Below are 26,810 nucleotides of genomic sequence, written 5' to 3' on the forward strand. Positions count from 1 at the left end.
TCAGCACAGACGCGTGGAGCCGATATGAGGAGCCGTTTGGGTCGGGTTTTCTTGACCGGTCAGTTACCAGACCGTCCATCCGGGCATAAACTTTCATTATGACCAGCCTAAGATCAACTCTAGCAGACCCCGTAAAAGCCGCAAACCCGCAAAATTACAGCGAGTATGTGGGCTCGGCCCAATATTCCGGCCAGAACAGAGCCCACATACTCGCCCGGCCCGTAAAAAAATTTACCGCGGCCCGCAAACCGCACGCCCCGACCACTATATCTACGGGTTCGTGGCACGTTTGCGGGTCGAAACCCTATCCCCCGCCGCCGCCGAGCTACGCAATTCCCCACCCCCCCTATCCACATTTCTCGCCGCCGGCGACCCCCTTCCGCCTCCAGCCGCCATGTGGGGCCACATGTGGAGCTTCGGACGCAGCTTCGACAGCAGATCTGGTGGCGGCAGCGACCCCGAGCGCGAGCAGCGCGTCCGGTCGAATGACACGAGGAAGCGCGGGGCGACGAATTGGATCAACCGCGGCCTCTCGCCGCCGTCGAGCTTCCAGGTCCGCGAGACGGACGGGTACGACTGTCGGCACGGCCGTACCCCGTCCTTTGCCGCGCCCTTCTCCTCCGTGGCGAGATCTTCCTACGCCGGGAGCTCCTCCTCTTCCGGCACGGGCCTTCTCCCCGTGAAGAGGGAGTGGTCGGAGGAGCCGGAGGACTTCGAGTTCGTCCCCGTCAAGGAGGAGCCCGAGGAGCTCGGCCGCCGCGGAGTCGTCGGGCCGGAGGACTTCATCGCCGATGTCAACGCGGTTGCGACTGCCATTGCCGAGCGGAGCTTACGCGAGGAGGCGGAGCGCCGGCGCCACCACGAGGAGCTCGAAGACCTCGAGTTCCAGCAGGCGATCGCAGCCAACCTCGCCGCCAAGGAGAAGGACGACGAGTGGCGGCACATCTGCGAGGAGCAGAGGGCGAAGTACATCGACCTCGGCAGCTCCGGCGAGGAGGATTGAGCTCCTCCACGGTATCGTCCATGGCGCGAGCTCGCCGCCGTGAGATCCCCACCCCTCTAGTACTAGTACCGATGTAGTATGTAGTATGAACTAGTGTTTGTAGTGTTTGATCATGTAAATATATGTAGTACGTGATGAACTACTCGCGTCCACGAGGTGCAATTTCTCCCGCGAAACTGTTTTTTCAAATTATGCAATTTTATCTACGGTTTCTGTTCGGGCGCACTCGTTCTCGACCCGTAAACGAGATCTTTGTCAAACTGCAAACATGTTTTGTGGGTCGAGATTTTGCGGGGTCTACTAGAGTTGCTCTAATATATCTGGCCTTAGGTCTTTTCTTAAAAAACCCAGGATAATCCATGTATACGACGAGCGTGTGGCCGCTGAGGCAAACTCCACCGCGCGACCCCAAACGGACGTTCGGATTGGCCGGATTTGTCCCTTTGGGGCGCCGATGAGTTCGCCCGTGTCCGGCTTTGTCAGATGGGGCGTGCATGGGCCCACCGCGCGGCCGCACCCCAAATCATGTCCGGGGTGGACGTGAATAAAAAAATGAAAACTGGAATGAAATAACTAAAAAAGTAAATAAACGCATTTAAAAAAACATAAAACATATATAGGGGTCGGCCACAAAACGGCCCAGTTTCCACGGCCACTTAAAAGGCCCAGTTTCATAATTAACATATGAAAACAAAATAAAAAAAAACTCCTCCCGCGCGCTCCTGCCGCGCCCGTCGGTTCCGTGGCCGTCGCCGTCTTCACTGGCCGCCGGTGTCGTCCTCGTCACTGACGAGGTCGACGTAGGCCGGCGGCGTCCACAAATGGGCCGGCGGTGCGTGGTACACGGGGGCTGGTTGGACGGCCGGAGGTGCCTGCTGTTGGAAATATGCCCTAGAGGCAATAATAAATTGGTTATTATTATATTTCCTTGTTCATGATAATCGTTTATTATCCATGCTATAATTGTATTGATAGGAAACTCAGATACATGTGTGGATACATAGACAACACCATGTCCCTAGTAAGCCTCTAGTTGACTAGCTCGTTGATCAATAGATGGTTACGGTTTCCTGACCATGGACATTGGATGTCATTGATAACGGGATCACGTCATTAGGAGAATGATGTGATGGACAAAGACCCAATCCTAAGCCTAGCACAAAGATCGTGTAGTTCGTATGCTAAAGCTTTTCTAATGTCAAGTATCATTTCCTTAGACCATGAGATTGTGCAACTCCCGGATACCGTAGGAATGCTTTGGGTGTATCAAACGTCACAACGTAACTGGGTGACTATAAAGGTGCACTACAGGTATCTCCGAAAGTGTCTGTTGGATTGGCACGAATCGAGACTGGGATTTGTCACTCCGTGTAAGCGGAGAGGTATCTCTGGGCCCACTCGGTAGGACATCATCATATGCGCAATGTGACCAAGGAGTTGATCACGGGATGATGTGTTACGGAACGAGTAAAGAGACTTGCCGGTAACGAGATTGAACAAGGTATCGGTATACCGACGATCGAATCTCGGGCAAGTACAATACCGCTAGACAAAGGGAATTGCATACGGGATTGATTAAGTCCTTGACATCGTGGTTCATCCGATGAGATCATCGTGGAACATGTGGGAGCCAACATGGGTATCCAGATCCCGCTGTTGGTTCTTGACCGGAGAGTCATCTCGGTCATGTCTGCATGTCTCCCGAACCCGTAGGGTCTACACACTTAAGGTTCGGTGACGCTAGGGTTGTAGAGATATTAGTATGCGGTAACCCGAAAGTTGTTCGGAGTCCCGGATGAGATCCCGGACGTCACGAGGAATTCCGGAATGGTCCGTAGGTAAAGAATTATATATAGGAAGTGCTATTTCGGCCATCGGGACAAGTTTCGGGGTCACCGGTATTGTACCGGGACCACTGGAAGGGTCCCGGGGGTCCACCGGGTGGGGCCACCTGCCCCGGGGGGACACATGGGCTGTAGGGGGTGTGCCTTGGCCTATATGGGCCAAAGGCACCAGCCCCAAGAGGCCCATGCGCCAAGAGAGAGAAAAAAGGGGAGAGTCCTAAAAGGGGAAGGCACCTCCGAGGTGCCTTGGGGAGGATGGACTCCTCCCCCCCTTGGCCGCACCCTTCCTTGGAGGAAGGGGCAAGGGCTGCGCCTCCTCCCTCTCCCTTGGCCCTATATATAGTGGGGAAAAGGAGGAGCAACGATACCTAAGGCCTGGCGCCTCCCTCTCCCTCCCGTGACACATCTCCCTCCTCCTGCAGCGCTTAGCGAAGCCCTGTTGGAATCCCGCTACTTCCACCACGCCGTCGTGCTGCTGGATCTCCATCAACCTCTCCCTCCTCCTTGCTAGATCAAGGCATGGGAGACGTCTCCGTTCCGTACGTGTGTTGAACGCGGAGGTGCCGTCCGTTCGGCACTAGGATCATCGGTGATTTGAATCACGACGAGTACGACTCCATCAACCCCGTTCTCTTGAACGCTTCCGCGCGCGATCTACAAGGGTATGTAGATCCACTCCTCCATCGTTGCTAGATGACTCCATAGATAGATCTTGGTGACACGTAGGAAAATTTTGAATTTATGCTACGTTCCCCAACAGTGGTATCAGAGCTAGGTCTATGCGTAGTTTCTATGCACGAGTAGAACACAAAGTAGTTGTGGGCGTTGATTTTGTTCAATATGCTTGCCGTTACTAGTATTATCTTGATTCGGCGGCATCGTGGGATGAAGCGGCCCGGACTGACCTTACACGTACTCTTACGTGAGACTGGTTCCACCGACTGACATGCACTAGTTGCATAAGGTGGCTAGCGGGTGTCTGTCTCTCCTACTTTAGTCGGATCGGATTCGATGAAAAGGGTCCTTATGAAGGGTAAATAGCAATTGGCATATCACGTTGTGGTCTTTGCGTAGGTAAGAACCGTTCTTGCTAGAAACCCATAGCAGCCACGTAAAACATGCAAACAACAATTAGAGGACGTCTAACTTGTTTTTGCAGGGTATGCTATGTGATGTGATATGGCCCAAAGGATGTGATGAATGATATATGTGATGTATGAGATTGATCATGTTCTTGTAATAGGAATCACGACTTGCATGTCGATGAGTATGACAACCGGCAGGAGCCATAGGAGTTGTCTTAATTTATTTATGACCTGCGTGTCAACATAAACGTCATGTAATTACTTTACTTTATTGCTAACCGTTAGCTGTAGTAGTAGAAGTAATAGATGACGTGACAACTTCAAGAAGGCACGATGATGGAGATCATGATGATGGAGATCATGGTGTCATGCCGGTGACAATGATGATCATGGAGCCCCGAAGATGGAGATCAAAAGGAGCAATATGATATTGGCCATATCATGTCACTATTTGATTGCATGTGATGTTTATCATGTTTATACATCTTATTTGCTTAGAACGACGGTAGTAAATAAGATGATCCCTCATTAAAATTTCAAGAAGTGTTCTCCCCTAAATGTGCACCGTTGCTACAGTTCATCGTTTCTAAGCACCACGTGTTAATCGGGTGTGATGGATCCTTACATTCACATACAACGGGTGTAAGACAGTTTTACACATGCAAAAACACTTAGGGTTAACTTGACGAGCCTAGCATGTACAAACATGGCCTCGGAACACAGAAGACCGAAAGGTCGAGCATGAGTCGTATAGAAGATACGATCAACATGAAGATGTTCACCGACGTTGACTAGTCCGTCTCACGTGTTGATCGGACACGGCCTAGTTGACTCGGATCATGTAATCACTTAGATGACTAGAGGGATGTCTATCTGAGTGGGAGTTCATAAGATGAACTTAATTATCCTGAACATAGTCAAAAAGGATTTTGCAAATTATGTCGTAGCTCACGCTATAGTTCTACTGTTTAGATATGTTCCTAGAGAAAAATTAGTTGAAAGTTGATAGTAGCAATTATGCGGACTAGGTCCGTAAACTGAGGATTGTCCTCATTGCTTCTTAGAAGGCTTATGTCCTTAATGCACCGCTCAGTGTGCTAAACCTCGAATGTTGTCTGTGGATGTTGCGAACATCTGACATACACGTTTTGATAACTACATGATAGTTCAGTTAAACGGTTTAGAGTTGAGGCACCAAAGACGTTTTGAAACGTCACGAAACATATGAGATGTTTTGAGGGCTGAAATTGGAATTTCAGGCTCGTGCCCACGTCAAGAGGTATAAGACCTCCGACGATTTTCTTAACCTGCAAACTAAGGAGAAAAGCTCAATTGTTGAGCTTGTGCTCGGATTGTCTGAATACAACAATCATTTGAATCAAGTGGGAGTTGATCTTCTAGATAAGATAGTGATGTTTCTCCGAAGTCATTACCACCAAGCTGCTAGAGCTTCATGATGAACTATAATATATCGGGGACATGTATGATGATCCTTGAGATGTTCGTGATGTTTGACACCACAAAAGTAGAAATCAAGAAGGAGCATCAATTGTTGATGGTTGGTGAAACCACTAGTTTCAAGAAGGGCAAGGGCACGAAGGGATACTTCATAAAACGGCAATTCAGCTGCTGCTCTAGTAAAGAAACCCAAGGTTGAACCCAAACCCGAGACTAAGTGCTTCTGTAATAAAGGGAATAGCCACTGGAGCAGAATTACCCTAGATACTTGGTAGATTAGAAGGCTGGCAAGGTCGATAGAAGTATATTGGATATACATTATGTTAATGTGTACTTTACTAGTACTCCTAGTAGCACCAGGGTATTAGATACCGGTTCGATTGCTAAGTGTTAGTAACTCGAAATAAAAGCTACGGAATAAACGGAGACTAGCTAAAGGTGAGCTGAAGATATGTGTTGGAAATGTTTCCAATCTTGATATGATCAAGCATCGCACGCTCCCTCTACCATCGAGATTTGTGTTTGCGTTGAGCACAGACATGATTGGATTATGTCTATCGCAATACAGTTATTCATTTAAGGAGAATAATTGTTACTCTGTTTATTTGAATAATACCTCCAATGGTCTTACACCTAAAATGAATGGTTTATTGAACCTCGATCGTAGTGATACACATGTTCATGCCAAAAGATAGTAATGATAGTACCACCTACTTGTGGCACAGCCACGTAAGTCATATCGGTATAAAACGCATGAAGAAGCTCCATGTTGATGGATCTTTGGGCTCACTCGTTTTGAAAAGTTTGAGGCATGTGAACCATGTCTATTGGTGTATATGCATGAAGAAACTCCATGCAAATGGACTATTTGGACTCACTTGATTTTGAATCACTTGAGACATGCAAATCATACCACATGGGCAAGATGACTGAAAGCCTCGGTTTCAGTAAAATGGAACTAGAAAGCAACCTGTTGGAAGTAATACATTTTGATGTGTGCAATCCAATGAGTGCTGAGGCATGTAGTGGATATCGTTATGTTTTTACTTCACAGATGATTTGAGTAGATGTTGAGTATATTTACTTGATGAATCACGAGTCTGAATTATTGAAAGGTTCAAGTAATTTCAGTGTGAAGTTGGAAGATCGTCGTGATAAGAGGATAAAAATATCTATGATATGATCATAGAGATGAATATCTGAATTACGAGTTTGGCGCAGAATTAAGACATTGTGGAAATTGTTTCAAAACTAATACAGCCTGGAACACCATAGTGTGATGGTGTGTCCGAACATCATAACTGCACCCTATTGGATATGATGCATACCATGATGTCTCTTATCGAATTACCACGATAGTTTATGGGTTAGGCATTAGAGACAACCACATTCACTTTAAATAGGGCACCACGTAATTCCGATGAGATGACACCGTATGAACTATGGTTTAGAGAAACCTAAGCTGTCATTTCTTAAAAGTTTGGGGCTGCGATGCTTATGTGAAAAAGTTTCAGGCTGATAAGCTCGAACCCAAAGCGGATAAATGCATCTTCATAGGACACCCAAAACAGTTGGGTATACCTCCTGTCTCAGATTCAAAAGCAATAAAGGATTGTTTCTAGAATCGGGTCCTTTCTCGAGGAAAAGTTTCTCTCGAAAGAATTGAGTGGGAGGATGGTGGAGACTTGATGAGGTTATTGAACCGTCTCTTCAACTAGTGTGTGGCAGGGCACAGGAAGTTCTTCCTGTGGCACCTACACCAATTGAAGTGGAAGCTTATGATAGTAATCATGAAACTTCAGATCAAGTCACTACCAAACCTCGTGGGATGACAAGGATGCGCACTACTTCAGAGTGGTACGTAATCCTGTCTTGGAAGTCACGTTGCTAGACAACAATGAACCTGCAAGCTATGGAGAAGCGATGGTGGGCCCGGATTCCGATAAATGGCTCGAGGCCATAAAATCCGAGAGAGGATCCATGTATGAAAACAAAGTGTAGACTTTGGCAGAACAGCTCGATGGTCGTAAGGCTGTTGAGTGCAGATGGATTTTAAAAGGAAGACGGACAATGATGGTAAATGTCACCATTAAGAAAGCTCGACTTGTCGTTAAGATGTTTTCCGACAAGTTCAAGGAGTTGACTATGATGAGACTTTCTCACTCGTAGCGATGCTAAGAGTCTGTTGGAATTATATTAGCGATTACTGCATTATTTATGAAATCTTGCAGATAGGATGTCAAAACATTGTTTCCTCGATGATTTTCTTGAGGAAAGGTTGTATGTGATACAACCAGAAGGTTTTGTCAATCCTGAAAGATGCTAATAAGTATGCAAAGCTCCAACAATCCTTCTAAGGACTGGAGTAAGCATCTCGGAGTTGGAATGTATGCTTTGATGAGATGATCAAAGATTTTGGGTTTATACAAAGTTTATGAGAAACTTGTATTTCCAAAGAAGTGAGTGGGAGCACTATAGAATTTCTGATAAGTATATGTTGACATATTGTTGATCAGAAATGATGTAGAATTTCTAGAAAGCATGTAGGGTTATTTGGAAAGTGTTTTTCAATGGAAAGCCTGGATTAAGCTACTTGAACATTGAGCATCAAGATCTATAAGGATAGATCAAAACGCTTAATGGTACTTTCAAATGAGCACATACCTTGACATGATCTTGAAGGTGTTCAAGATGGATCAGTCAAAGAAGGAGTTCTTGCTTGAGTTGTAAGGTATGAAGTTAAGACTTAAAGCTCGACCACGGCAGAATAGAGAGAAAGGACGAAGGTCGTCCCCTATGCTTAAGACATAGGCTCTACAGTATGCTATGCTGTGTACCGCACCTGAAGTGTGCCTTGCCATGAGTCAGTCAAGGGGTACAAGAGTGATCCAAGAATGGATTACAGGACAGCGGTCAAAGTTATCCTTAGTAACTAGTGGACTAAGGAATTTTCTCGATTATGGAGGTGGTAAAAGAGTTCGTCGTAAAGGGTTACGTCGATGCAAGCTTAACACCTATCCGGATAGCTCTGAGTAGAGATACCGGATACGTATAATGGAGCAACAATTTAGAATAGCTCCAAGTAGAACAGTTATTTGGGATAGCTCCAAATAGAACGTGGTAGCTACATCTAGGAGATGACATAGAGATTTGTAAAGCACACACGGATCTGGAAGGTTCAGACCCATTGACTAAAACCTCTCTCACAAGCAACATGATCAAACCCAGAACTCATTGAGTGTTAATCACATAGTGATGTGAACTAGATTATTGACTCTAGTAAACTCTTTGGATGTTGGTCACATGGCGATGCGACCAGTGAGTGTTAATCACATGGCGATGTGAACTAGATTATTGACTCTAGTGCAAGTGGGAGACTGTTGGAAATATGCCCTAGAGGCAATAATAAATTGGTTATTATTATATTTCCTTGTTCATGACAATCGTTTATTATCCATGCTATAATTGTATTGATAGGAAACTCAGATACATGTGTGGATACATAGACAACACCATGTCCCTAGTAAGCCTCTAGTTGACTAGCTCATTGATCAATAGATGGTTACGGTTTCCTGACCATGGACATTGGATGTCATTGATAACGGGATCACGTCATTAGGAGAATGATGTGATGGACAAAGACCCAATCCTAAGCCTAGCACAAAGATCGTGTAGTTCGTATGCTAAAGCTTTTCTAATGTCAAGTATCATTTCCTTAGACCATGAGATTGTGCAACTCCCGGATACCGTAGGAATGCTTTGGGTGTATCAAACGTCACAACGTAACTGGGTGACTATAAAGGTGCACTACAGGTATCTCCGAAAGTGTCTGTTGGGTTGGCACGAATCGAGACCGGGATTTGTCACTCCGTGTAAGCGGAGAGGTATCTCTGGGCCCACTCGGTAGGACATCATCATATGCGCAATGTGACCAAGGAGTTGATCACGGGATGATGTGTTACGGAACGAGTAAAGAGACTTGCCGGTAACGAGATTGAACAAGGTATCGGTATACCGACGATCGAATCTCGGGCAAGTACAATACCGCTAGACAAAGGGAATTGCATACGGGATTGATTAAGTCCTTGACATCGTGGTTCATCCGATGAGATCATCGTGGAACATGTGGGAGCCAACATGGGTATCCAGATCCCGCTGTTGGTTATTGACCGGAGAGTCATCTCGGTCATGTCTGCATGTCTCCCGAACCCGTAGGGTCTACACACTTAAGGTTCGGTGACGCTAGGGTTGTAGAGATATTAGTATGCGGTAACCCGAAAGTTGTTCGGAGTCCCGGATGAGATCCCGGACGTCACGAGGAATTCCGGAATGGTCCGGAGGTAAAGAATTATATATAGGAAGTGCTATTTTGGCCATCGGGACAAGTTTCGGGGTCACCGGTATTGTACCGGGACCACCGGAAGGGTCCCGGGGGTCCACCGGGTGGGGCCACCTGCCCCGGGGGGCCACATGGGCTGTAGGGGGTGTGCCTTGGCCTATATGGGCCAAAGGCACCAGCCCCAAGAGGCCCATGCGCCAAGAGAGAGAAAAAAGGGGAGAGTCCTAAAAGGGGAAGGCACCTCCGAGGTGCCTTGGGGAGGATGGACTCCTCCCCCCCTTGGCCGCACCCTTCCTTGGAGGAAGGGGCAAGGGCTGCGCCTCCCCCCTCTCCCTTGGCCCTATATATAGTGGGGAAAAGGAGGAGCAACGATACCTAAGGCCTGGCGCCTCCCTCTCCCTCCCGTGACACATCTCCCTCCTCCCGCAGCGCTTAGCGAAGCCCTGTTGGAATCCCGCTACTTCCACCACGCCGTCGTGCTGCTGGATCTCCATCAACCTCTCCCTCCTCCTTGCTGGATCAAGGCGTGGGAGACGTCTCCATTCCGTACGTGTGTTGAATGCGGAGGTGCCGTCCGTTCGGCACTAGGATCATCGGTGATTTGAATCACGACGAGTACGACTCCATCAACCCCGTTCTCTTGAACGCTTCCGCACGCGATCTACAAGGGTATGTAGATCCACTCCTCCCTCGTTGCTAGATGACTCCATAGATAGATCTTGGTGACACATAGGAAAATTTTGAATTTATGCTACGTTCCCCAACACCTGCACCACCTCCTCCCGGGGCGACGCCTCCCGCTCCGGTGACCGCGGCGGAGTGGGCACCAGTTCACGCCCACGCCGGCGGCCATCTCCGGAGCAGTGCAGGACCAGCCCCACCCCTGGCCCAGCAGCTGCTGGAACGCGGCCGGCAATGCCTCCTCCGTCGGCTCCTCCGTGACGGCCGCCATCTCCGGGAAGGCAACGTCCCCGGCGGCGGAGAGGGCCATGGTCTCCTCCAGGCCGTGCCACTGCCGCTCGTCGTGCGTGTTCATGGAGTCGTCCATGACACGCTGCAGGAGACGGGCCTCCTCCTCCGCTGTCATGCGAGGAGGGGGAGGTGGCGACGGTGACGGTGAAGGCGACGGCGTGGGCGTCAAGCCGCGCACCCGGGTACGCCCCCACTCCTGTCGTGGCCGCCGCGGCCCTGTCGAGGTGCCTGCGAAGAAGGACGCGCGCCTGGTGTCGTGCTCGTCACGAAACCAGGTGTCCCAGAGCCCGGAGTCGGGGGCATACCTGGGGTCGTAGAAGAGGTCGTCGGGGAGGAGGTGGCGGCGGCGCTCGATCTCCTGGTCGCACGCACGGCCGCTCGTCGGGACCGGCAGGATCGGGACCCGGTCGGCGGACGGATGCCAGTTATTGGGGAGATGGACGTCGCTCCAAGGGAGAGGCTGTTGGGTTTCGTAGTAATTTCAAAAAATTTCCTACGCACACGCAAGATCATGTGATGCATAGCAACGAGGGGGAGAGTGTTGTCTACGTACCCAACGCAGACCGACTGCGGAAGCGATGACACGACGTAGAGGAAGTAGTCGTACGTCTTCACGATCCAATCGATCAAGCACCGAATCTACGGCACCTCCGAGTTCGAGCACACGTTCAGCTCGATGACGATCCCCGGACTCCGATCCAGCAAAGTGTCGGGGAAGAGTTCCGTCAGCACGACGGCGTGGTGACAATCTTGATGTACTACAGCAGCAGGGCTTCGCCTAAACTCCGCTACAGTATTATCGAGGTATATGGTGGCAGGGGGCACCGCACACGGCTAAGGAATAGATCACGTGGATCAACTTGTGTGTCTAGAGGTGTCCCCTGCCTCCGTATATAAAGGAGTAGAGGGGGGGAGGCTGGCCGGCCAAGGAGGGAGGCGCAGGAGGAGTCCTACTCCTTCCGGGAGTAGGACTCCCCCCCCCAATCCTATTCCAAGTAGGATTCCCAAGGGGGGAAAGAGAGAGAGGGGGGCCGGCCACCTTCTCCTAGTCCTAATAGGACTAGGGGAGGGGGAACTGGCGCAGCCACCTTGGGCTGCCCCTTTCTCCTTTCCACTAAGGCCCATGTAGGCCCATATGGCTCCCGGGGGGTTCCGGTAACCTCCCGGTAACCCGGTAAAATCCCGATTTCACCCGAAACACTTCCAATGTCCAAACATAGGCTTCCAATATATCAATCTTTACGTCTCGACCATTTCGAGACTCCTCGTCATGTCCGTGATCACATCCGGGACTCCGAACAACCTTCGGTACATCAAAATGCATAAACTCATAATGTAACTGTCATCGTAACCTTAAGCGTGCGGACCCTACGGGTTCGAGAACAATGTAGACTTGACCGAGACACGTCTCTGGTCAATAACCAATAGTGGGACCTGGATGCCCATATTGGCTCCTACATATTCTACGAAGATCTTTATCGGTCAGACCGCATAACAACACGTTGTTCCCTTTGTCGTCGGTATGTTACTTGCCCGAGATTCGATCGTCGGTACCCAATACCTAGTTCAATCTCGTTATCGGCAAGTCTATTTACTCGTTCCGTAATACATCATATCACAACTAACATATTAGTTGTAATGCTTGCAAGGCTTATGTGATGTGTATTACCGAGAGGGCCCAGAGATACCTCTCCGACAATCGGAGTGACAAATCCTAATCTCGATATACGCCAACCCAACATCTACCTTCGGAGACACCTGTAATGCTCCTTTATAATCACCTAGTTACGTTGTGACGTTTGGTAGCACCCAAAGTGTTCCTCCAGCAAACGGGAGTTGCATAATCTCATAGTCATAGGAACATGTATAAGTCATGAAGAAAGCAATAGCAACATACTAAACGATCGTGTGCTAAGCTAATGGAATGGGTCATGTCAATCAGATCATTCAACTAATGATCTGACCTCGTTAATCAAATAACAACTCATTGTTCATGGTTAGGAAACATAACCATCTTTGATTAACGAGCTAGTCAAGTAGAGGCATACTAGTGACACTTTGTTTGTCTATGTATTCACACATGTATTATGTTTCCGGTTAATACAATTCTAGCATGAATAATAAACATTTATCATGATTATAAGGAAATAAATAATAACTTTATTATTGCCTCTAGGGCATATTTCCTTCAGTCTCCCACTTGCACTAGAGTCAATAATCTAGATTACACTGTAATGATTCTAACACCCATGGAGCCTTGGTGCTGATCATGTTTTGCTCGTGGAAGAGGCTTAGTCAATGGGTCTGCAACATTCAGATCCGTATGTATCTTGCAAATCTCTATGTCTCCCACCTGGACTAAATCCCAGATGGAGCTAAAGCGTCTCTTGATGTGTTTGGTCCTTTTGTGAAATCTGGATTCCTTTGCCAAGTCAATTGCACCAGTATTGTCACAAAAGATTTTCATTGGACCCGATGCATTAGGTATGACACCTAGATCGGATATGAACTCCTTCATCCAGACTCCTTCGTTCGCTGCTTCCGAAGCAGCTATGTACTCCGCTTCACATGTAGATCCCGCTACGACGCTTTGTTTAGAACTGCACCAACTGACAGCTCCACCGTTTAATGTAAACACGTATCCGGTTTGCGATTTAGAATCGTTCGGATCTGTGTCAAAGCTTGCATCAACGTAACCTTTTACGGTGAGCTCTTTGTCACCTCCATATACGATAAACATATCCTTAGTCCTTTTCAGGTATTTCAGGATGTTCTTGACCGCTGTCCAGTGATCCACTCCTGGATTACTTTGGTACCTCCCTGCTAAACTTATAGCAAGGCACACATCAGGTCTGGTACATAGCATTGCATACATGATAGATCCTATGGCTGATGCATAGGGAACATCTTTCATATTCTCTCTATCTTCTGCAGTGGTCGGGCATTGAGTCTTACTCAACTTCACACCTTGTAACACAGGCAAGAACCCTTTCTTTGCTTGATCCATTTTGAACTTCTTCAAAATTTTGTCAAGGTATGTGCTTTGTGAAAGTCCAATTAAGCGTCTTGATCTATCTCTATAGATCTTAATGCCTAATATGTAACCAGCTTCACCGAGGTCTTTCATTGAAAAACTTTTATTCAAGTATCCCTTTATGCTATCCAGAAATTCTATATCATTTCCAATCAGCAATATGTCATCCACATATAATATCAGAAATGCTACAGAGCTCCCACTCACTTTCTTGTAAATACAGGCTTCTCCGAAAGTCTGTATAAAACCAAATGCTTTGATCACACTATCAAAACGTTTATTCCAACTCCGAGAGGCTTGCACCAGTCCATAAATGGATCGCTGGAGCTTGCACACTTTGTTAGCTCCCTTTGGATTGACAAAACCTTCCGGTTGCATCATATACAACTCTTCTTCCAGAAATCCATTCAGGAATGCAGTTTTGACATCCATCTGCCAAATTTCATAATCATAAAATTCGGCAATCGCTAACATGATTCGGACGGACTTAAGCATCGCTACGGGTGAGAAGGTCTCATCGTAGTCAATCCCTTGAACTTGCCGAAAACCTTTTGCGACAAGTCGAGCTTTGTAGACAGTAACATTACCATCAGCGTCAGTCTTCTTCTTAAAGATCCATTTATTCTCAATTGCTTGCCGATCATCGGGCAAGTCAACCAAAGTCCATACTTTGTTCTCATACATGGATCCCATCTCAGATTTCATGGCTTCAAGCCACTTTGTGGAATCTGGGCTCACCATCGCTTCTTCATAGTTCGTAGGTTCATCATGATCTAGTAGCATGACTTCCAGAACAGGATACCGTACCACTCTGGTGCGGATCTTACTCTGGTTGATCTACGAGGTTCAGTAGTATCTTGATCTGAAGTTTCATGATCATTATCATTGGCTTCCTCACTAACTGGTGTAGGTGTCACTGAAACAGTTTTCTGTGATGAACTACTTTCCAGTAAGGGAGCAGGTACAGTTACCTCGTCAAGTTCTACTTTCCTCCCACTCACTTATTTCGAGAGAAACTCCTTCTCTAGAAAGGATCCATTCTTAGCAACGAATGTCTTGCCTTCGGATCTGTGATAGAAGGTGTACCCAACAGTTTCCTTTGGGTATCCTATGAAGACACATTTCTCCGATTTGGGTTCGAGCTTATCAGGTTGAAGCTTTTTCACATAAGCATCGCAGCCCCAAACTTTAAGAAACGACAACTTTGGTTTCTTGCCAAACCACAGTTCATAAGGCGTCGTCTCAACGGATTTTGATGGTGCCCTATTTAACGTGAATGCAGCCGTCTCTAGAGCATAACCCCAAAACGATAGCGGTAAATCAGTAAGAGACATCATAGATCGCACCATATCTAGTAAAGTACGATTACGACGTTCGGACACACCATTACGTTGTGGTGTTCTGGGTGGCGTGAGTTGCGAAACTATTCCACAGTTTTTCAAATGTACACCAAACTCGTAACTCAAATATTCTCCTCCACGATCAGATCGCAGAAACTTTATTTTCTTGTTACGATGATTTTCAACTTCACTCTGAAATTCTTTGAACCTTTCAAATGTTTCAGACTTATGTTTCATTAAGTAGATATACCCATATCTGCTTAAATCATCTGTGAAGGTGAGAAAATAACGATATCCGCCACGAGCCTCAATATTCATCGGACCACATACATCGGTATGTATGATTTCCAACAAATCAGTTGCTCTCTCCATAGTACCGGAGAACGGTGTTTTAGTCATCTTACCCATGAGGCACGGTTCGCAAGTACCAAGTGATTCATAATCAAGTGGTTCCAAAAGTCCATCAGTATGGAGTTTCTTCATGCGCTTTATACCGATATGACCTAAACGACAGTGCCACAAATAAGTTGCACTTTCATTATCAACTTTGCATCTTTTGGCTTCAACATTATGAATATGTGTATTACTACTATCGAGATTCAATAAGAATAAACCACTCTTCAAGGGTGCATGACCATAAAAGATATTACTCATATAAATAGAACAACCATTATTCTCTGATTTAAATGAATAACCGTCTCGCATTAAACAAGATCCAGATATAATGTTCATGCTCAACGCTGGCACCAAATAACAATTATTTAGGTCTAATATTAATCCCGAAGGTAGATGTAGAGGTAGCGTGCCGACCGCGATCACATCGACTTTGGAACCGTTTCCCACGCGCATCGTCACCTCGTCCTTAGCCAATCTTCGCTTAATCCGTAGCCCCTGTTTCGAGTTGCAAATATTAGCAACAGAACCAGTATCAAATACCCAGGTGCTACTGCGAACATTAGTAAGGTACACATCAATAACATGTATATCACATATACCTTTGTTCACTTTGCCATCCTTCTTATCCGCCAAATACTTGGGGCAGTTCCGCTTCCAGTGACCAGTCTGCTTGCAGTAGAAGCACTCAGTTTCAGGCTTAGGTCCAGACTTGGGTTTCTTCTCTTGAGCAGCAACTTGTTTGCTGTTCTTCTTGAAGTTCCCCTTCTTCTTTCCTTTGCCCTTTTTCTTGAAACTAGTGGTCTTGTTGACCATCAACACTTGATGCTCTTTCTTGATTTCTACCTCCGCAGCTTTCAGTATCGCGAAGAGCTCGGGAATAGTCTTGTTCATCCCTTGCATATTATAGTTCATCACGAAGCTCTTGTAGCTTGGTGGCAGTGATTGGAGAATTCTGTCAATGACGCAATCATCTGGAAGATTAACTCCCAATTGAATCAAGTGATTATTATACCCAGACATTTTGAGTATATGCTCACTGACAGAACTGTTCTCCTCCATCTTGCAGCTATAGAATTTATTGGAGACTCCATATCTCTCAATCCGGGCATTTGCTTGAAATATTAACTTCAACTCCTGGAACATCTCATATGCTCCATGACGTTCAAAACGTCGTTGAAGTCCCGATTCTAAGCCGTAAAGCATGGCACACTGAACTATCGAGTAGTCATCAGCTTTGCTCTGCCAGACGTTCATAACATCTGGCGTTGCTCCAGCAGCAGGCCTGGCACCCAGCGGTGCTTCCAGGACGTAATTCTTCTGTGCAGCAATGAGGATAATCCTCAAGTTACGGACCCAGTCCGTGTAATTGCTACCATCATCTTTCAACTTTGCTTTCTCAAGGAACGCATTAAAATTCAACGGAACAACAGCACGAGCCATCTATCTACAATCAACATAAACAAGCAAGATACTATCAGGTACTAAGTTCATGATAAATTTAAGTTCAATTAATCATATTACTTAAAGAACTCCCACTTAGATAGACATCCCTCTAATCCTCTAAGTGATCACGTGATCCAAATCAACTAAACCATGTCCGATCATCACGTGAGATGGAGTAGTTTCATCGGTGAACATCATTATGTTGATCATATCTACTATATGATTCACGCTCGACCTTTCGGTCTCCGTGTTCCGAGGCCATATCTGTATATGCTTGGCTCGTCAAGTATAACCTGAGTATTCTGCGTGCGCAACTGTTTTGCACCCGTTGTATTTGAATGTAGAGCCTATCACACCCAATCATCACGTGGTGTCTCAGCACGAAGAACTTTCGCAACAGTGCATACTCAGGGAGAACACTTCTTGATAATTTAGTGAGAGATCATCTTATAATGCTACCGTCAATCAAAGCAAGATAAGATGCATAAAAGATAAACATCACATGCAATCAATATAAGTGATATGATATGGCCATCATCATCTTGTGCCTGTGATCTCCATCTCCGAAGCACCGTCATGATCACCATCGTCACCGGCGCGACACCTTGATCTCCATCGTAGCATCGTTGTCGTCTCGCCAATCTTATGCTTCCACGACTATCACTACCGTTTAGTAATAAGGTAAAGCATTACATCGCGATTGCATTGCATACAATAAAGCGACAACCATATGGCTCCTGCCAGTTGCCGATAACTCGGTTACAAAACATGATCATCTCATACAATAAAATTCAGCATCATGCCTTGACCATATCATATCACAACATGCCCTGCAAAAACAAGTTAGACGTCCTCTACTTTGTTGTTGCATGTTTTACGTGGCTGCTACGGGCTTAAGTAAGAACCAATCTCACCTACGCATCAAAACCACAACGATAGTTTGTCAAATAGACTCCGTTTTAACCTTCGCAAGGACCGGGCGTAGCCACACTCGGTTCAACTAAAGTTGGAGAGACAGTCGCCCGCAAGCCATCTATGTGCAAAGCACGTCGAGGGAACCGGTCTCGCGTAAGCGTACGCGTAAGGTTGGTCCGGGTCGTCTCGTCCAACAATACCGCCGAACCAAAGTATGACATGCTGGTAGGCAGTATGACTTGTATCGTCCACAACTCACTTGTGTTCTACTCGTGCATATAACATCAACATCAATAACCTAGGCTCTGATACCACTGTTGGGTTTCGTAGTAATTTCAAAAAATTTCCTACGCACACGCAAGATCATGTGATGCATAGCAACGAGGGGGAGAGTGTTGTCTACGTACCCAACGCAGACCGACTGCGGAAGCGATGACACGACGTAGAGGAAGTAGTCGTACGTCTTCACGATCCAATCGATCAAGCACCGAATCTACGGCACCTCCGAGTTCGAGCACACGTTCAGCTCGATGACGATCCCCGGACTCCGATCCAGCAAAGTGTCGGGGAAGAGTTCCGTCAGCACGACGGCGTGGTGACGATCTTGATGTACTACAGCAGCAGGGCTTCGCCTAAACTCCGCTACAGTATTATCGAGGTATATGGTGGCAGGGGGCACCGCACACGGCTAAGGAATAGATCACGTGGATCAACTTGTGTGTCTAGAGGTGTCCCCTGCCTCCGTATATAAAGGAGTAGAGGGGGGAGGCTGGCCGGCCAAGGAGGGAGGCGCAGGAGGAGTCCTACTCCTTCCGGGAGTAGGACTCCCCCCCCCCAATCCTATTCCAAGTAGGATTCCCAAGGGGGGAAAGAGAGAGAGGGGGGCCGGCCACCTTCTCCTAATCCTAATAGGACTAGGGGAGGGGGAAGTGGCGCAGCCACCTTGGGCTGCCCCTTTCTCCTTTCCACTAAGGCCCATGTAGGCCCATATGGCTCCCGGGGGGTTCCGGTAACCTCCCGGTAACCCGGTAAAATCCCGATTTCACCCGAAACACTTCCGATGTCCAAACATAGGCTTCCAATATATCAATCTTTACGTCTCGACCATTTCGAGACTCCTCGTCATGTCCGTGATCACATCCGGGACTCCGAACAACCTTCGGTACATCAAAATGCATAAACTCATAATGTAACTGTCATCGTAACCTTAAGCGTGCGGACCCTACGGGTTCGAGAACAATGTAGACATGACCGAGACACGTCTCTGGTCAATAACCAATAGCGGGACCTGGATGCCCATATTGGCTCCTACATATTCTACGAAGATCTTTATCGATCAGACCGCATAACAACATACGTTGTTCCCTTTGTCATCGGTATGTTACTTGCCCGAGATTCGATCGTCGGTATCCAATACCTAGTTCAATCTCGTTATCGGCAAGTCTATTTACTCGTTCCGTAATACATCATCTCACAACTAACATATTAGTTGTAATGCTTGCAAGGCTTATGTGATGTGTATTACCGAGAGGGCCCAGAGATACCTCTCCGACAATCGGAGTGACAAATCCTAATCTCGATATACGCCAACCCAACATCTACCTTCGGAGACACCTGTAATGCTCCTTTATAATCACCCAGTTACGTTGTGACGTTTGGTAGCACCCAAAGTGTTCCTCCGGCAAACGGGAGTTGCATAATCTCATAGTCATAGGAACATGTATAAGTCATGAAGAAAGCAATAGCAACATACTAAACGATCGTGTGCTAAGCTAATGGAATGGGTCATGTCAATCAGATCATTCAACTAATGATCTGACCTCGTTAATCAAATAACAACTCATTGTTCATGGTTAGGAAACATAACCATCTTTGATTAATGAGCTAGTCAAGTAGAGGCATACTAGTGACATTTTGTTTGTCTATGTATTCACACATGTATTATGTTTCCGGTTAATACAATTCTAGCATGAATAATAAACATTTATCATGATTATAAGGAAATAAATAATAACTTTATTATTGCCTCTAGGGCATATTTCCTTCAGCGGCGTCCTCATCTCCCAATAACGGCGGTAGACCGACGACCGGACGTAATGCCGGTCGCGCTCGCCGGCGGACCTGGGCGCGATGGAGAAGGCGGGCGGCGCGGGGGCCCGGCGTGGTGGTGATGGCGAGCCGCGGCGGCGTCCCGACGAGGAACCAGCCTCGCGGTCGTGCTTGCCTTTGCGGCCCATGGCAGCGGGCGGCCGGCCGGCGAGGTGTTGGCTAGGGTTTGGGACTGGGGCTATCGGGTTTCGAGGAGGCCGCGGGATGGCGTGGGGCAGTGTGGACGACGACCCGTCCACGCTTCCCACTTAAAGAAGGACGACGACCCTTCGACGTGCGGATGACAGGTGGGGCCGCCCGTTCGTAAGCATTTATGTGGGCGGATGGGAGGTAGGTGGCGGTCTGCCACGCGGCCCCGACGCGGACGAGGCGCATGTCCGTTTGGTGTCCGTCGCGACCCAAACCCGACGCAAGTTTGCGCTCAAAATGGGTTGACCCAGACACAAAACGGACAAGATGAATCCAGGCCGCCGCGCGTTGGGCCGCCTTCTTTGTCCGTTTTACCCTAAACGGATGGGGCCAGACAGGATAGGATCGCACGGTAAAGTTGGCCTGACGCCTTGTCTATCCGATAGACCTGCCCCGCACATCCCGCCTACGTGCCAGTGTGCTGCTGGCCGGGCATGCAGTGACACCTGCATGGCCCGGGTGGTCGTCCAGATACACTGCCGCGTACATCCTCGGCTACAAGCCAGCCAACTGCGCGCGGGGAACTGGGTCGGGTGCATGCACCATGCATGGTGCCATGCGAGTGAAGGCGGGCGTGCGCGTTCACAACGATCAGGCTCGAGCAGCGGATGGGCAGCAAACGGCAAACGAACCGCATCCGAATAGACTTCCTTTCTCCCCTGCCGGGCAGATTTTTTTTTGGGGAATTCCGATTACCATTAAACAACTGTCGGATTACAATGGATGGATAAATCAAGAGAGGACACACGGCAAGGAACAATTGCAAAAAAACGACTCCACAAAAAGAAAGTTACAATGAAAACCCTTATATATCATTTTCCCCATAGTGTGGTCACGTACTTCGCCTTCAAATCCGCTGATCTCACAGGTGTCGCCCCAACGCCACTCCAAGCCCCAGTCCCAAACGTAGTGATAGCGGAGGCTGATGGAAGGAGAGGGCACCTACACCGCCTGATACTATGTGGTGGATCTCGCCGGAGCCTGCGGGAAGGTGGTTTGCTCCGGGGTGGGGCGGTGGGGTGCAGGGTATTGCCAGAGCAGCGTGTGATACAACTCGGAGCTCTACATGACGTCTTGGTGTAGGTATATATTTGCCGATAATGAGTTAATGATACCCGGATTAGCAGTGGCGAATCTTGGAAGAAAATGAAGGGAGTGCTCAAAGTTAATTGTGTGTAGAAAAAGTAAAAAGCTCTTAATTCGCTAGTCCAAATAAAAGGTCAAAAATTTGATACGAATACTAGTAATTTTTCTTTCCCAATTTTTGGAGGGGGGGCTCGAGCTGTCGAAGCCCCCCTGCTAGATTCGCCACTGCGGATTAGGCCAGGTGGATAAGACACATGAAGCAAAGTTGCACAATGCTCCGGTGTGCAGAGAATTTATAATGTAATAAAAGCAATTATGATCCACATTTCAGTCATGTTGAACAAATAATCCTGGATTCAGGTTACCTCCTTTGAAATGAAAGATCCAAGCCATGCTCCAAGTAAAAAAAAGTATTTATATTATATACAACAATCGAGTGACACATAATTACTTACAAGTAACAAGGAAAATGGATGAATCCTCCATTCCTCACACATCACAAGAAAGAAAGCACACATGTATCTCACAGATTAAAGTATGGTGACCCTCTCAAACATCACTCTTCACCGAAGAGCTATAGCCATCCTGGTCATCATAGTATTTGGACCACAACATGATCCCTCCATATTTTCCTGTGCTCTTGATCAATGGGAGAACATCTGACTTCAGATCATCGGCCGGGATGAACCCGCTGCCGGCAGCCTGAGGTGACGCTGGGAGGCCGAGGAAGATCTGCTTTGTTGGAACTGTCAACCACTGCTTCCACGCATCGGCTAGATTGGTAGTGCTACCTGAGGTATACTGGCAGGGTGCATTGTTGTAGAACTGCACCCACACATAGTCAAAGAGGCCGGTGTTGAGGGCGCCACCCACCCATGCATCAGGGAAAGGGCATTGTGGCGCGGCAGTCAGGTATACTCTCCTGCCGGAGTTGCTGTAACCTTTGAGGAACCTCGCAAGATCATCCCAGTGTAGGGGTGTGCCACCCTCAATGTCGAAGTCGATGCCGTCGAGGACTGCATCGCCGAGAGGCCGCGAAGATGACTTACCTCCCAAGTAGTTGTTCCACAAGTACGTCGCGACATTTTTGGCGTCCTGGGCCGAGGAAAGGTAGTAGCTGCCGGCCCCGCCACCGATGGAGAGAATCACCTTGACACCACGGCTCTGACAAGACTTGATGTCGGAGCTTAGGTTCGTGCAGCCGCCGTTGGTCGGGTCGCAGTGGCCTGCCAGGTTGAGGACTGGTGGCTGGCCATTGCCAAAGGCAGCAAGGAAGGCGATGTTGACAAATTTGTAGTTGTCGGTGGCACAGGTCTCCGCAAGCGTTCCCTCGCCACCATTCTGACCCCAGTAGATGGAAATACCGCCGGCTTCCAAACCGAGGAACTGCGCCGCCACTACTACCACGACCAGCAATTGCAGCAGGGATGATGATCTGTTAGCCATTTGTGGCCCTATTGGTTCTATTGAACTAGGAGTGTGTCTTCTGTTTTGTTGATGAATTTGAGATCGGAGGGTTGGCTTTATATAAGAGGGAACTCGTAGTGTGAAATTAATTCGTCATTCCCTGCATTGTTTATGCTCATGCCTGGCTTGTTGGGCACATAGATGAACGCATGTGAACGCATTCTGCTCGGAGCTTCGAATCAACGGCGACGGTGTTCGTGATTTTGAACCACAGCTTCAGTTATTATCTTGTTCTACTTGAACATAACGACGTGCAAGGCACCTGCATATACCGTAGTAAAATAAGAAAAGGTAACCGGGTTGTTTGATCAAGTTGCATGCAGCTAGAAGCCATTTCAACACAAAAGGCCAAATGGAGAGGCGATCGCGATTGCCCGAATCCGACGCCGGGCCGGACGGCGACCCACCGGGGGCGACTGTGCTCGCGGGCGGAGCAGAGCAGGTAAACCACCCGGAAAACTACAACCCACCCACCCGCGCAGCCTGACGACGTGTTAATTGTTTTTTTAGAATGAAGACGCCGGATGCGTCCGGCTTTAAATTAATAAAACCCCAACGGCAGCGTACCACAAACCAAGTCTTAATACAACACCAAAAGCCCTGCCGGCTTGAGCATCAAAGTTCAGATGAGACTAAAAACAAGCCGCCAAACGAGATTACAGGGCAGAGCCCGTACAGAGCACGCAGGCTCGTCAAGCAACAAAAGAACCGAAGTCATGACTCCCTAGCCATCGCATACATTTGCACCAGTCATTGTTGGGCGGTCTTGATTAGCTCAGCATGCTTGCGCCTCCCCAACGGACTCCACTGCTGCAATAGAAGGTTGCATTTGAAGATGATATTAGCCGGATGATTTGGGAAGCACCCTTCTATAGTAAACTTGTTCCTAGTTAGCCATAAGGCCCCGAGAAGTGCCCCAACACAACTCCACATAACCCGATACGCTGGGCCCTTAATCGCATCAAGGAGGTTGAAAAGCTCAGTAGCCGAGCGCGGGTCCCAAAGGACACCTGCCGCGGTGCGGACAGCACTCCACGCAAACCTTGCTAACGGGCACCGGAAAAACACATGATTGGCATCCTCCGGTTCCCACATAACGCACACGGACCCGTGGCCGGCCCATTACGTTTGGCTACGTTCAAGGAGGTGGGAAGCCTATCGCGAAACAGTTGCCATATGAAAAGTTTAATCTTCAAAGGCATCCGCGCTTTCCATAATCCTGCAATCACGGGCTGTGTCGGCCCTCGACACAACTTGCGGTATAAGGAGTTCACCGAGAATTTCCCCGAGTTAGTGAGCGCCCAACTCACCGTGTCAGGTTGATCCGAAAGACCCACCGGTTCGATTAATTGCCTCAAGGCCGCGAGGCTTGCCTGCTCGGTCCGTTGAGTTCCCGTTTGAACTGAATCTCAGGTGGCGTCGCGGCAAGCGCATCCGCCACCGATAACGCAGTGTCAACGGCAATATCGTACAACTCCCGGAATTCTATCCAAAGGGGTTGAGTACCTATCCAAAGGTCAGTCCAGAAACGCGCGGATCTGCCGTTCCCAACCGCAAATTTTGCCCCCATGGCAAAAGCTGGTTTGATCAACTGAAGATCATTCCAAAACGGTGAGCCCCTTGCCCTTCCTTCAAAAAAATTCCCGTTAAGAAAATATTTAGCCCGTAGGAGATCGACCCACAACCTCGAGGCCCCCTGGGTGATTTTCCAAATCCATTTGCACATCAGCGCGATGTTAAGCCATCTGGAATTGGTGATCCCGAGACCGCCCAAGTCCTTGGGCCGGCACACCCAGGCCCATTTAACCATGTGGTATTTGTGGTGCGGGCCAGTTCCTTCCCAAAAGAACTTGGCTCGCGGCGTGTCAAACTTGGCATGGACCCCTTCTGCAAGCAAAAACAGCCCCATGGCAAACATCGGCAAAGAAGACAGGCTGGAATTTGTGAGCACTAGCCTTGCCGCTTTCGACAAAAATTTGCCCCGCCAAGGACAGACCCTAGTCCTCACTTTGGCGCATAGAGGCTCCCAATCCTCTATCGTGGGTCGTTTGGTGTCTACCGGGAGGCCCAAATAAGTGAACGGGAATTTGCCCACTTTGCAGTTGAGCAAATCTGCAATGCGCCCTCCCTCCTCGGCCTCGATCCCCATCGAGAGCACCTCACATTTGTGGAAGTTAATTTTGAGGCCCGACATGAGCTCAAAACTGAGAAGAATCGCCTTGACCGCACCAATGCTATGTAGGTCCAGACAAAACAGCAGTAGTGTGTCATCCGCATACTGCAAGTGGGTCACTCCCCCTGGAATGAGATGTCCTACCAACCCTTTGATATGACCAGCCTCCGCCGCTTTCCTCAGCATTGAGGACAGCGCATCGACTACAAAGTTGAACAGGAGGGGGGAAAACGGATCCCCTTGCCTGAGGCCTCGCTTGTTCCGGAAGAAGTGCCCTACTTCTCCGTTCACCGAAATAGCAGTTTGTCCTCCCGAGACCAACTGCATGACGCGGTGCACCCAAACAGTGGAGAAACCCCGGCGGAGTAGCACCTGGCGGAGGAAATTCCAATTAACCCGATCGTAAGCCTTTTCGAAGTCTAGCTTTAACAGCACTGTCGGTTCCTTGGTGCGTTTGAGTTCGTGTATAATCTCCTGAAGGGCCAGAGGGCCCTCAAGAATATTGCGACCACGGATGAACGCGGATTGGTTGCAATGGATCACACGATGAGCTACCAGAACTAACCTAGTCGCACACGCTTTGGCACAAATTTTAAACGGAACGTTGATGAGCGCAACGGGGCGGAATTGCCTAATATCATCGGCCCCTTGAACCTTTGGTATGAGCGATAACACTCCAAAGTTAAGGCGCGATATATCTACCAACCCGTGCATAAACCCGTTGCAGATCTCGAAAATCGGGCCCCTAAGTAAGGGCCAGAACCATTTAAACATTGCCACCGGCCACCCGTCCGGGCCGGGGGCCGTGTCCGCCTTCATACCCAATAGCGCGGCATCGATTTCTTCGGGAAGGAATGCTAGCCCCAGCCCCTCGTTCTCGCAGTCCAGCACCCGTTGCCCTACTTCCCACACATCCGCATTCAGACCCGCCCTCTGGTCCTCACACGTCCCCATCAACTTAATGTAGAACTCGTAAATATGCCGAGAGATGTCCTCTTGTCGCAACAGAAGCCCCTGCTCCGATTGCAACCTTAGGATAGAACATTTACGACGTCGGCCATTAGCGTAGGCTTGGAAATACTTGGTATTAGCATCCCCTTTGAGGATCCATTTCAAGCCACTACGGCGACGCCAATATTCTTCCTCTACTCGCAACGACGCTTCGACCTGACTTTCCAGGTCGTATCGATGGGCCCATTCTGTCTCCGAAAGGTCCCGCATATCATCCTGGGAATCAATCGTTGCGATCTCCGCTAGGATGGCGGCTCTGTGTGCTTTGTCGGACCTCCCAAGGTTAGCGCCCCATCCCTTGAGACTTGCCCTGAGTCGTCCTCCGACAGCATTCCAGAACTCCATCGGGCCACGCTGGGACCCCACTTGACTCACGCACACCCTCCACTTCTCCCTGAAGAGCTCCTCGAAGCCTGGCACCTCTAACCTGGCCGTTTCAAAGAAAAAACGAGGGCTACGTCGCACTCTATCCTCCCCCGAGGAGTACACCAGAGGTACATGGTCTGACCCAATCCGAGTCTCCGCGACTAGAGTGCAGAGGGGAAAACCCATTTCCCAATCCAGAGACATGAACACACGATCCAGCACAGAGCGTACCGGGTCTAATTGCTTGTTTGTCCATGTGAATCGAGCGCCCGTTCTAGCCACCTCCCTGAGGGCCATCGAAGTGATCGCATCATTAAACATAGCCACCCGAGGCCAGTTTATGTTACTGTTACTCTTGTCCGCACCTGACCTAATCAGGTTGAAATCGCCTCCCACCAGGACAGGAAGCGTTGCCTCAGTCACGGAGTTAACTTTGGCTTGGAGTTCTCCCAAGAACTCCGCCGATCTCGAGTGATCGGCCGGCCCATAGACCTGAATGACAACCAACTCGCGTCGCGTGGACCTAACTCTAAAATGAGCTGAGATGAAAAACGAACCAACGTCCCAGGAAATAATCTCA

At 48.4% G+C, this 26,810-nt stretch overlaps 1 protein-coding gene and 1 pseudogene across 1 annotated transcript; both read right to left on the reverse strand.

Annotated features, from left to right (window-relative positions):
• Positions 1-270: 270 nt before the first annotated feature.
• On the reverse strand, positions 271-972 carry LOC147958101 (uncharacterized; annotated as a pseudogene).
• Positions 973-21,699: 20,727 nt separating this feature from the next.
• Positions 21,700-22,659, reverse strand: LOC125525637 (acidic endochitinase-like). The gene has a single exon (XM_087534355.1). The coding sequence runs from the start codon at positions 22,657-22,659 to the stop codon at positions 21,763-21,765; it is 897 nt and encodes a 298-aa protein (XP_087390481.1). The 3' UTR covers positions 21,700-21,762.
• Positions 22,660-26,810: the final 4,151 nt, after the last annotated feature.

Source organism: Triticum urartu, chromosome 7A (genome assembly GCF_056163025.1).
Source record: "Triticum urartu cultivar PI428250 chromosome 7A, HENAU_Tu73, whole genome shotgun sequence".
NCBI lineage: Eukaryota > Viridiplantae > Streptophyta > Magnoliopsida > Poales > Poaceae > Triticum > Triticum urartu.

Excerpts from the sequence above, each read along its gene's own strand:
- LOC125525637 (XM_087534355.1), bottom strand. The coding sequence starts at position 22,659 with ATGGCTAACAGATCATCATCCCTGCTGCAATTGCTGGTCGTGGTAGTA.